The sequence below is a fragment of the Balearica regulorum genome, chromosome 6 (genome assembly GCF_011004875.1).
Source record: "Balearica regulorum gibbericeps isolate bBalReg1 chromosome 6, bBalReg1.pri, whole genome shotgun sequence".
Lineage (NCBI taxonomy): Eukaryota > Metazoa > Chordata > Aves > Gruiformes > Gruidae > Balearica > Balearica regulorum.
Genome location: NC_046189.1, coordinates 33,941,091 through 33,954,106, shown reverse-complemented (window position 1 = coordinate 33,954,106; position 13,016 = coordinate 33,941,091). Strand labels below are relative to the sequence as shown.

Below are 13,016 nucleotides of genomic sequence, written 5' to 3'. Positions count from 1 at the left end.
CTTATTGTTCCTCTAGAAACTGCATTCTCCTATTCTATTCCACCTTCTCTGCTGTAAACCACCGGGTTTTTTTAGTCATAAAATAAACTTACCACTCCTGCCTGCATCCATTTCTTGCTATGAATTTAGATGGAGAAAATATAATTTTCTCCAGTGTATACTTTAGTCGTCTTTGTAGTCAATTTCAAAAACTCCATTCAAGGATACAACAATGCAATTATTTTTGTTTTCTAAGATGACATGCTTCTTAATAGTATTATATATCCTACAAAATCATAATCAGGGTACCAAATGAATTTTCCTTTTTGTCTGTTTAGTGTGACTTAACAAATTCTACATGAGCCTTCTCAGAACTGAGCTAGTCGTTAGTGATCATGGTATTTTTTTTTCATTTTATTAACCTATAAGCAGCACTATGTGCTTTAGTTTTCTGTTTCCTTCTATAAAGTATATTCAGGTATTGGCAACACTGCAACACAGTGGTTATAAAGTTAAAGAGATTATTTTTCTTACTACTGCTGCAGGGATACCAGCACTAGCTAATGTGATAGTATCGATGGAAGTGACAATAATTCAAGAGGATTGCATAACCGACTGAACTCTGCCATCTAGGTTAAATAAAATATCGGAGAACGGCAAAGTGCATCACATTGTCAATAGTCTTCGTTTGTGTCTGGTGTGTTGGTATTTGCAGTGATGAAGCTCCAGGCAGCCAGTTGGTTACAGATAAGTTTCACATTGACTGGGACTCAGTGCTTGTCAACTCTGATAATGTCATCGTAGCTCGATTTGATGGCAGAGGGAGTGGATTTCAAGGCCTTAAGATTCTACAGGAGGTCCACCGATGCTTAGGATCAGTGGAAGTGAAGGACCAAATAGCAGCCGTAGAGTACGTATGTGCAAACTTTTTTTCTCTTTTACCCTGCTTCCACCTTGATGAACGAGCATGTTTACCTGAAACTGCCCAGAATGTTTTCTTTACCTCGTGAATACTGTTAATGTTTATTTTTAATGCAGTTGCAAATTTTGAAACAATAATCTTTTCATTACAAACAGCAAATAAAAGATCAAAGCGGTGTTTACTTTTTGTGCTGGCACTTCTCTTTGATAAAGCTGTCCTTCGGTGTGCAATCTCAATATGCCACCTGAACTGATTTGTATTTCTCTATATTCCTTAGCAAAATTTCTTGCAGTGCACGAGTTAATGTTTAACTGCATTTGTGTTACAATATTTTAGGCCTATATGATGGGATACTGCTTGCATTTTCACCACAGAGTTCTGGAGTAATCGTACAAAGCAAATGGAGTGATAATGGTGTAAATGAGAGCAAAATTTGGGCAAATGCCTGTTATTTCTCATTTGCATTATCGTTCTTAGACTGATATAAATCCACCAGCTGCAGAAAAGAGTCTTTTCCATCTGTGGAGTAATCACACGTGGCTTTGACAACACTCTTTACTCAGGTTGCACATGTCAAAATGGGTAATACCAAGGTCTGGATGGACTTTTTCTGGGGATTCTCAAGGAAAGAAAGATTTTAAGCCAGATTTTTTTTTTTTTTTTTTTGTGCTTCAGCCATTGCATGAGTAGGCAACTGTCTCTGACATGGCATACCTGGGCAACAGGGCTGCTAGTGTTCATGTTGGTCAGGAATGGGCTACGATGAGCAGAGCAATTCAAGGTGACCCTTGCAAAAGGGCCACCAGAAGCAGGCCATATGCTGTGCTGCAAGAACTGGGCTCTCTGCTCAAATACTCAGGTGTTTTAGGCTAAATTACATCTGGGCTCTTTTTGGATGCATTGCATGGGAAAAAGGGAGGGTGCCCTTGGCTGAGAGGAGGTACTGCAGCAGGTTTTGTCTCCTCAAAAGCAGCTGGATTTTCCCCTCAGGTTATTCTGTCTTTTCTGTATAAAATTCACCATTACTGATTAATGGCCTTGATGAGAGAATTAATTATTTGGATAATTATCTAGATTCAAGAAGTTTCATTACTGAAAAACTAGGCATCTGGTAAAAGCCAGTCATTTGAGCTCTAGTTGGTGGAAAATTCTGGCATTTCTGGAGGCTGATTCTCCCCAGACTGAGAGAGGTTTCCAGCATGGGTGGGAAAGAATGGCTGTTTGAGAGTATCTCTCTTCTTGCCTCTAACTAAGAAGCAGATATAAATGGGCAATTTAGGCATAATGCTCAAATTCAGATATCTAAAGTTAGGTGAGATGAGTCCAGCATGCTGTTTGCCATATAGAGAAGGAGTTAGAAAGCAAATCGTATTACCCAATGCAATAATACGTTTATTGGTGTAACTTGTTCTTCTGCCTATTCTGCATGTGTGACAATTCCTGACTGTGCAAATAATTTTCTTTATATACTAGATTCAAAAAGTAAAACTCACCATTTTACCAAATTAGAAAACCCCTTGTTTTCTTGCAGATCACTATTGAAGCAGCCCTTCATTGATCCTAAGAGGCTGAGTATATTTGGAAAGGTAATGTATAAAACCAGCAGGATGTATCATCATGATGCTTTAAGAAAATACTATCAGTTCATAAACAAATGTATTTATCTATTTTACTAAGACAATTTCAGTTATTAAGAGAGGGGGAAAAAACCTTCCATAATTTACTGTATATTCTGTATATTAATTTTTTTCTCAGAATGAGTATTTGAGATCAATCAGATCCGTTTTGTGGTAGTGCAGTATTTGTGGTTCAGAATCTGCAGGAGAAAGGATTGTTAAAAAAATCTACTTTCTTTAGAAATTTTTAATATGGGATTAGGTTTCGTGAAAGCTTATTTCTTACACTTCTACATTTGGGCTGCAGTTGCGTTGACAATGGCCTTCTAATACAACTTTTATATCTGAATGTCTTACTGACCCTTGAGGTTAGCTGAGTTACAACCCAATGGTACCATCAACAGCTTTCTTTTTGCACCATCTGCCAGAAATTTCGCCGTTGCTATTTTGTCAGCTGGCTTCGCTGTTTGGCGTGTCATTGCCTCTAGCACGAGACAGAACAAGGCAAAGGCTTAACCTTTAGTAACGAACTAAATAGCATTTTACTGACGTCTTAAAACCCAGCAATTAGAAACACTGCATAATTGCTGCTTCTTCTACAGACTAGCATGTGCATCTTTTTTTTTTTTTTTAAGTGTTATCTTAAAAATGAAGATGTTTTGTGCCTTTGACCTCAAAGTTACAACAAACTGTGATCGAGTACCTAGACAAACCCCTCAACCATCCGTTACAAGAGCAGCGTGCGTTCCGCTATGAAACCCCTGAGTTCCCATCCCCACTCTGCTGCTGACGTGCTGCATGGCCTCGGGCAAGGCATTTAACCTGCGTGTCTCTGTCTGAATGTCAGATGAGGATATTGATATTTACCTCCTGCGTGGCAGCGTTTTGAGGACTAGTTAATGTTTGTGAAGTGTAGTGAAAATGAAGTACTGGTTTGTAGGGCAGCAGCCAGAGATTTTTCAGCCAAGGAGGTATAAATAGGGCTGATTCCATTCACCAGATGATCGTGGCACACGTTTCTATTCAGGTTTTAGTACCTGTTGCCAACGTATATGAAAGTACACATGCATATAAACACCTACATTTCTCCATATCCTCTTCCCACAAATGATTGAAAGTGTTATTTCTCAAGTGAAATCACTGAGCACCCCAAATTGCTCACTTCTTTCTGACCTCAGAAATTCTTTTCATTGCTACTTGAAAATTCCACTCATTTTCTATAGGAGATTCAGCAGTATCTTGATTCCTAACTGTAACGTGATAAGACGTTTACCATAGAGCATACATTTAAACAAGGTTTTACATATCTGCTAAAGGCTACCTCAAAATTAATTTTTTCTTCTTTCATAAAATATTACTGCTGATGGTTTACCTGCATTTATTTGCTGAAAGAAAGATTGAGGAATGAAAAGTGGAAATGTGAGAAAACAAAGAGCAAAACCTGGGATATTCGATAAGCTTAAACGCTGCTTTGAATTCAGGGAAATTTAGCCTTTCCAAGTTAACCTCTCAGAGTTGTTTTCTAGTGTCAAACAAAAATTCATAAAATTTAAGTTAGTTTTAGAATTAAGGAAAAAAATCTATTTAACAGTTTCTTAGGGTTAATTGTATTTCTCTCCACTCTGCTTATTTTAGAGTCAATTAAAAATCTTTAAAACTCATTCTTTCTACTATGTAAAACAATGTGATAGGCAAAATCTTTTTTTTTTTTTTTCTCTATGCATTAAATTGGGCTTGCTCATGGAAATAGAATATGCACTCTGCTTGAAAATAAGATGACTTTGGAATTGCTTAATGCTGATCTCATAAAGCTGAGCTTGTGCACACTGTTGTGGAGCTCTTTAAGAGGTTTTAGAACTACGCAGAAATAAAATTCTTGTTGCAATCAGTAATGTAAACTAGGCACAAGACTATCCAGAAGGTCACAGTGTGGAAAATACCTACCTCTGACTGCTAGGCAATCTGCCAGTGCCATCGTGCTTATCTCTGTGAGGGGTACAAGCCCAAGCGATGCACGATCCAAGGGCCTTTCTGAACTGTTAGACAGCAAATTGCATTTCCACGTAGTCTGCATTTTTATTCATGGAAGTAGAAAGAGAGCTTGAAAATAAGTTGCAACTTCACAGCCAACCAGCTTCTTGAAAATAGGGCAATTAGGTCGTAACCACAGAAATCCAGCCGATGAGTGAGGCACCATGTACCCTTGCATCAGGACGTAGGAACTGTTTTCTGCATTGTCATTGTGAAGTGCTTCTAAAAATATGATCTCACTGTGTAATGTTTTTTTTCCTGGAAAGCCTGGCTGGAAGCAAGGGCACAAGCAGAAAGCAAAGAAATTCCCAGGAGAACTAAACCAAGCTCTTAATGAATACATGGCATAAATAATAAATAACATGACAATAGCTATCCTAGGATTAAAATTGTGCTGTGGAGCTACCGGGAAAGACACAAACAGAATATTAAACAAAAGGAAAAGTAGAGAACCCCGAGGCAGAGGAAAGTTGCTGTTCTCTTAAACTTTGAATGATACAAGTAACCGGTGCCCACTCAGAAATTCTTTCTCAGGTGAAATCTACTCCTGCACATGGACAATTCTGGGCGGCTCTTGGCCTCCTGGGCTGGAATTTCTATGGGAAAGGGATAACTCAGTTCTTCACACTCCCTTGAAAATCCAGATCTTAATCTGTATTTCCCTTAGTGTGTCTGTTCGCATTTCCTATAGGTTGATTCCAAAGAACACTCGTCTTTGCTTATTTTTCTTATCTGAGGTTCAAGGATTTTCAAATATTCCAGTTCTTCCAGACAAATCATCTGTTCATTAAAGAATTAGGCAGGAAGAACAGGAGCAGGCAGGATTCAAAAAAGTCCATAAGAAAACTCTGTGAGCATTTGATGCACAATATCCTTTTTTTGAGATGGCTGGTGTTTTAGATTTTTCTTTCACCTGTCATGGGCTAATTTCTTCTACCTGAAGTGTGTTGTGCCAAACACAAACAACAACAAAAAATTATCTGCAGAAATCAATTTTCTAGCACTAATGAAGGGAAAACAAAGATGGCAAACAGAGAAATTTGAAGAGCCTGTAATGTATGAGAAAAATAATTGATCCCAGACTCCACAATTCAGAATTTCATTTTCTGTGGGTCTAGAGTGATTATAGGTGTAGATATGAATTGCCAGTATCATTCCAACAAAATCTGTGGTCTCAAGTTAAAGCGTTCATGTTTTCATGCAAAGCAAAGCTTCCATGACTCAGTTGTGTCGCAACTCTTCCCAGGGAGGTGTATCATAGACTTTGCAGAGGAGATGATGAAGAGATGTGCCATAAGGACAGACGAATGTGGGGAGGCAATGAGAGAGCTCCCCTGCTTCTGCCCCATCTCTCCCAGATTCTTCATGCTGTCTCTGCTCCTTTCTTTTTAACAGCTGCCTGATGGGTGCTTTTGTGGCCAGAAAGGACATCTAGAGACTAGCAGAATATTGAGCAATGTGGTTACGTACAGCTTTTATTTCTGCAAAACAAGGCGGGATCTGTACCTCTCGGTGGGATGTTTGACGATGCTGTACCAGAAACCTCTGTAATAGCAATAGGATTCAACCTGTGAAGGTTTAAGTGTCAGGGAACTGCGATCAGTTTGCAGGTATCTCCCGTACCCATACTGACTGTCCTGTCAGCAAAATGCTGACTGTATCCTGGTAATTAGCAAATATTTACATTAAATATATTAAAAAAATGAGTACAAATCTTCCTGTCTAGGCTGTTCCCCCCAAATCCTTACCTTTGTTTTTTGGGGTTTGGTAGTTTTTTTGTGTAATTTTCAAATTTTTTACTAACTGTAGGCTAGTCTGCCATGATGGAATTATGGACCTTAAACTGTAATATACTCGTTAATATTAATTACATAGTTTAAAGTTCATGACCAGGTCAGACGAGATCTTTACTCACTCTCAACTTAGGTTTACATTTCCTTTAAAAGCGATTCTTGGTGATATAAATGCATACTGTAAAATGATACCATTGGATTAGCACAATGGTCTTTAACTTTATTGTTGCTAGAAAGAAATGAACCAACAAATGTCTCAATATCACTTCCATTGTTAGGGATACGGTGGCTACATTACATCAATGATCCTGAAATCCAGTGAACGGCTCTTCAAATGTGGAGCTGTGGTGGCACCAATTACAGACATGAAGTTGTATGGTGAGTATTCCCTGCCCTTCACCTGTGGGATCGTCTGTTCAAAATACCTTTTATTCATGGAGCTACTATTCATTTTACCTAAGGGCAGGCATTGTAGCAATATCAACTAGGTTTCACCTCACTATCTCGTTCTCTCCTTTAAATGAAAGGGCTGCTTGCACTGGGACCATTTACCGAAACATGCACAGATACATTATTAACACCACTGATTTTTGCAAAGGAGTTGTTTCCATTTCCCACTGAAATTCAGTCAAGTACCCCATTTCCTAAGAATCCTATAGGTATATCAGTCTGAATCAAGACTTACAGTAGGAATGAACATTTTTTAAGGTTAGTGGTGAATTCCTTACAATATCAACCATGTCGTCATTCAATCACAGGATATTTGGTTCTGTATGTGAAGTGTTGGGCACAGGCTATGGACTGTGGACTGTGATACACAGCAAATCAGACCAGGTTACTTTAATGATCTGGAGGTTTTGTGGGGGTTTTTTCACCCATTTAAAAATTATTTTATATATTATTTTAATATATATTATATCAATATTTTAAAAATTATTTTAAATGGGGCATTCTGTTTTTAAATGAACATGTCTTTGTTGACTTAATGGCTTAAATAGGGTCTCCTGACTCCTGACTCCAGAACTGATGAGTTTCAAAATAGAAGTAATTTTGATGAATTCACAAGTTTTTTGTTTTATTTTCACAGCATCAGCTTTTTCAGAAAGATACCTCGGTGTTCCATCAAAAGAGGAAAATACCTATCAGGTAAGTTAGCATAAACAAGTAGCTTAAAATGACAATTTTACTCTGAAATTGCAATTCAGTTACACCTTTGTGTGTTTTTGTTTACTAGGCATCCAGTGTATTACACAATCTTCATGGTTTAAAAGAAGCGAATTTGCTAATAGTTCATGGGACAGCTGATAGTAAGTATTTCCAGGCGCAATTACATTTGGAGTCAGAGTTTCTAATAAGCAGGTATTCAAGGACGGATTGGGCATACACCTAGCAAGTACATTTTTATTTTCAAACCCTCCGTTAGGGTTTTTTATTTTATTTCAATTGTCACTTCTAACTCTCAACTGATGACGCTTTTCTGTGCTGAATATTTGTACCTTTTAGTTGCTGTATGTTCTAATTTGTTTAAATCTTGTGTACCACCATCTTGCTAGTGAAAGGTATTACATGAATTATTAATAGAACATACATTTTTAATGGTATTTTAAATTCATAAAGATTCTGCAATTGAAGAAAGAATTATCGGTACAGTTGGTGAAGTACAGCATCAAATGGGAAGTTAAACTTTTCAGCTAATTAATTACAAGGTAGTGCCAAAGCATTTGAAGCTGAAGCTATAGGGAACCTTTTTAATAGCACCAATACTTTTAGCAGTCGTTTAAGACAGAGAATGAGAAAAACAGAGTAAGTTCTAGCACTTTAAATGGAATCATAAGATGTGTCAATCAAGCGATAATTGGTAATTAGAGATTTAAATTTAACTGCAGTATACTTTTCTGAACTTTCTTAACTGATGTAGGTCTGAAGAACGAGCTTTGATGCAGGCACAAATTACAGTGCAGAATCCGTACAGATTCACGTGCATACTTCTTTCCCTGGCATGTTCCTGGTGAGCGTGGGCTAATACAGGGCCTCTCGCTGCTCAGTCTGGAGGGGCGAGTACCTCGCCCTGAGCAGGGCTGAGGTGAGAGCGCCCACAGGCACCGGGGCCACGGTGAGGGTGGCACCCGCCAGCCTGGCACCCCGGCGGCACTTGGCAAAGCCGCGTTATGGATCCCGTGTGCAATCAGAGGGGCGCAAACGCTGGCCAGTGGTTCTTCCCAGAGCAGCGGGGAGAGGGACAGAGGAGATGCACTGCGTGACTGAGCAGGCACGAGGGTCGCAGGCTTTGCTGATTGTAAAAGGCAGCAGCAATTTCTACCCCTCTGAACTCGGCGCTAGAGGGAATTGGGACTCTGATAGATGTCTGAGCAATACAGTGTGTTGAAGACTAGGACTCTGATTGCCTGCTGCCCTTGCTTAATATCACATCTAGTGACACCGCCCAGCCCGCTTGCAGCCGAAACTCTGCAGGGTTAGGACATGGTAATAAAGTTGCCTGTTTTTACCACACAAAGATTAAGTTACTGATATGTTGCAGAAAGTCTATTACCTAAAGAAGTATGGGCTGTAATAACCCTGTGCAAGCAGTAGAAAATCCAGTGTGCTTTCCTTTAACACAATTATAAGCTGTCATGATGATCAAACAGAATGGTTTTACACACCTCTAAACTACGACAGCGTGTGTAAATCAAGGGTGGAGAGAAGAGTCCGCATGGAGCATGGCTTCCCTTGGGCTTCCAGCTGCTTCTCCAAAGGCTCCGCTGTCACACCCTGCATCGCCCTTACAGGTGGGGCTGTGCGCTTCTGGCCAGAAAGATGGTCAACTTCAGATCCAGTAATTACAGAGGTTGGAAATGGTTTTGGTCAGAGCTGTTTAACAGATAAATATTTCATATTTCATATTAGCATAGCTTTTTCTAATAGTACCAAATGTTGTTGTCTTGCAGCTAAAGTCCACTTCCAGCATTCAGCAGAACTAATTAAGCATCTAATAAAAGCTGGAGTTAATTACACTATGCAGGTATGTGCAGCTGTGACATTTCCTGTAAACATAATTCAACATTTAACCTCATATTGCTATTTCTTCCCTGAGAAGGACCCTCCCTACCACACTGCACCGGTTATAACTCAATTGGCAGTTAGAACTCCCTTTAATCCCATTTTCCTTACTGTTAGTATGGACATCAAAAAACCATATCTTCTTGTCGTTCTTCTGGGCTCTTTCTCCTCTCTCTCAGCTTTTTTCCACCTGTTTATCCTACGACACTATACAAAGTGCTTTGTAATATGGAGATACCACTGCTTTAGTCCCTTTTTACTTAAAAAAAATTGGGTCACATGAAACTAATTTCCCCTTATTTGCAACATTTAATTTTATTAAAAGGCAGCTAAAAGGTGGGAGTGCTGTTCCTTGTCTCCATAGCCGTACGGAGCGTGAGGGTGGTGTGAGGAACAGGCTGGGGATAGCAGGAGAGGGCATGCTGCTGACGTACAGACTGGCCTGTGACCCACCGCGGAGTATGTGGATGTTTCTGGCTGAGGCTTCTGGTTGCATGAAACCTTCTTGAATATCGTAGACAATGTGGGTTTGGGTCACTCCTCCAAATTCGTCTGATGTTGCGCATTGCAAACCTCGACCTTACTGAACCTTAGGTAAACCTGTAGTTTCCACTGAAGCGTGGTAGCTCACGTCAGGGAAGAGGTGGTAACAAGGGGGTTAGCATCACTTATGAATGGAAAAGGACTTTATGTGTGAAATCTGAGTGGTGTAGGATCCGTTCCAGCAGTCCCTGTGATTTCAGCTGAGGCGATGTGAAGGCCTGTGGAGAGAGGAAGCAGCGGGAAAGAGAGAGGTCCCTCAGAAGAGCCCTGTTGAACTGTTCTCATGCAAACTTGTGATAACCTGAGTTTGAGGAAGCAGCTGAAGCTTTTTGCCTCAGGTCACCACAAATCTCTTGTCCTAAATCCTGTGGCCTGGATTGCTTTTTCAGCCTGCAAGTTTTTGTTCAGCCTCAGTGAAATTTCCAGTGGAATTTGAATTAAGAACGAAAAATGCCCACATCCACCCGAGGAGAGAGAGATGATGGACTTTAGATAAGATAGGAAGATAGCTAAAAATATGAATAAAAAGATATTTCACTGAACACTTAGATACTGGGATACTGAGAGGACCCTAAAAGCATGAGGTAATGAATCCTCATTGATGTTAATGGGATTTGGATGCCTAGACACTATTGAGAATGCCAGCTAAGTAAACTGTTGTAAGCACAATGAGAATATAAATTGTTTCACTTCTGCAGATCCCACTGCAGTGGTTGTTTTATGTAAGTTCAAATTCCAAGAGAATGAGTTTTACTTTGAGTTTTATTAGCTTTCCTTGACGCCATAAAACTAATGTTATCATCCTGTTGTCATCTAAAGCATTTTGAAGATCAGAGAAAGAAAATTAGAGCCCTAAATATTTGAAAAGCCTTTAAAAAACTATTTACTTTTTTCCTTTCTCCTCTCCTAGATCTACCCGGATGAAGGTCATAACATTGCTTCTGAGAAAAGCAAATATCACCTTTACAGCACAATCCTTGGGTTTTTTAGTGCTTGTTTAAAGGAGGAGACACCAATTTTACCACAGGAACCTGAAGAGGATGAATAAGGAAGCCTGTTTGTGTAGTACTGAAGGGGACTTACTTTGCGGCTCAATAAAACCTTAAATAAAAAGTGACTGTAAGATTGCAGATTCTGCAGAAGCTCAAGGGCAGCTAAAGGATATCACAGTGGAACAGCACATTTACAGACAATGAGCTAATAAACTGGAATTCAACTACCAAGTCCAAACATATTACCAAGGGACAAAACCTTTACCTTTGTGGAAGGTCAACAGTTGGTTACAGTTTCCTGGAAGAACTTAGTTTTGCATAAGTGTAGGGTTAGTGCATGTTTGTTATGTTAAGCCTCACTGTTGGTTCTGTAAGTGGTTGCTCGTTTTTTAATTTAAATGCACATCTTTATTCATCTTTGCATAATGCACAACCTATCATAAGTATTATGGCCACTAATATTTTAAAAGGTGAGCTGCAACCTAACACTTTACTGTAACGTTACAATAAGTGCAATTCTTTTGCTGTCTATTACCTATAAGAAACCACAGAGATAATAAAGGGCACGATATTTTCTCTAGTTTCTGCTCAAAGGGGATATATTGTCTAGTGCATCATATAACATTGATATTGAAAACGATTTTTTTCCCAATTTCAGCATTTACTATTATTACTGTACCTACTAGTAACCAATAAGGGACTTTTTGGTAGTGTACTCTTGGTCTTTATGTATATACCCAGGACTCCCTCAGCAGAAAATCTTTCTGAGCTTGAAGAATTTTTTTTCAAGATGCAATTAACAGCTGTATTTAAAAAAAATATCTGCAATTTAAATCTTTCCCCAGTCCAAAATGTATCTATTGTTTCCTCAAAATATGTTGGGCTTGTGTTTTGGTATTGTTTATAGTAGTTAATAGTTTGCTGGTTACACTCTAATTTTAGAATATGCTACTTTGTCACATGTAAATTAGATACATAAATATTAAATTATAGTTTCAGATAAAGAAAATTTATTAACAATGTATAATGCCACTGAGTAATACTTTACTCCTCAAATGAAGACATATTTTGTATAGTGCATCTTCCTTTTCTTCCATCTGGTCTCAGATGTAATTCTAATGTTCATCAAGGTGGCCATGTAGCCAGAACACTCCATTAGTTTTTATTCCAGGGATGCTCGTTAAGTCTTTTGCAACAGGATTTAGATTCAGCAGCATCACAAAGAAATGAAATGTTTTTCATTCAAGGCAAAGGAAGCTCCTGACAAGTTAAATTTTATTATTTATTCAGAGACCGAGCCCCTCATACATCCATTTATTTGCCAAGGTGAATTACAGCAATAGAAATTGAAACTATGAAATAAACAAGGCAGCCACTTTGGGTTTGCAGAATATTAACTCTGATCACTGAAATCAAGTACAATGTTGACTTAATTTAAGGTATCTTCCTGAAGGTGTGTGAAAACTCTTGACAGATGCAGTGCCACTTACATGAGAACAGCTGTAGTTTGTTTCTTTCTGGATATATTCCAAATACTTTCCTACCCAATTAAGGTTTCATTTCTTGCAAGATTAAAAAGAAAGTAATTTTTTTAAGGTAACTTAGACTATTTAAGATGCAAAGTTCTGCATATTTTATGAAGAATGGGAATTGTTTTTAATGTAATCAAAAATCACCTGAAGCTTTTTACTCATTACTTTCTTCTGGAATATTTTCTTTCACAGTTAGCATTTTTTTATAATGCAAATGATTAATTTGTCTGAAAGGTGTGGTTTTATGGAACACTGGAAAGTCTTTGTCTTTTAATGTTTAGTATTTATCTTGTTTTATTAGCAATGTTTAACTATTTTTCAATTAGTTTAATACAATTTTAATGTGCAATGATATCTTGTCTGGGTCCCAGTGTCACCACAAAGTATGGCTTTGCTTTGTGGCATTTATAGTACGTATGGAGTACAGATGTATAGTATAGTTACAGTATATATATATATGGAGGCTACTATGTGCACTACAATAAGGCCGTACCGAAAAAAAAAAAAAATCAAACAGGGTTTTGCAAATCCTGTTTTCTATAGAGGAG

At 38.4% G+C, this 13,016-nt stretch overlaps 1 protein-coding gene across 1 annotated transcript in view; it reads left to right on the top strand.

The window, feature by feature from the left end:
- Positions 1–12,724, top strand: part of DPP10 (dipeptidyl peptidase like 10) — a 292,219-nt gene extending 279,495 nt beyond the window's left edge. Inside the window, exons 20-26 of the mRNA XM_075757159.1 lie at positions 695–889; positions 2,433–2,487; positions 6,620–6,719; positions 7,429–7,487; positions 7,576–7,648; positions 9,290–9,363; positions 10,855–12,724. Of these exons, the coding sequence (XP_075613274.1) occupies positions 695–889; positions 2,433–2,487; positions 6,620–6,719; positions 7,429–7,487; positions 7,576–7,648; positions 9,290–9,363; positions 10,855–10,992 (694 nt within the window). The 3' untranslated portion in view covers positions 10,993–12,724. The remainder of the gene's footprint in view (positions 1–694; positions 890–2,432; positions 2,488–6,619; positions 6,720–7,428; positions 7,488–7,575; positions 7,649–9,289; positions 9,364–10,854) is intronic.
- Positions 12,725–13,016: the final 292 nt, after the last annotated feature.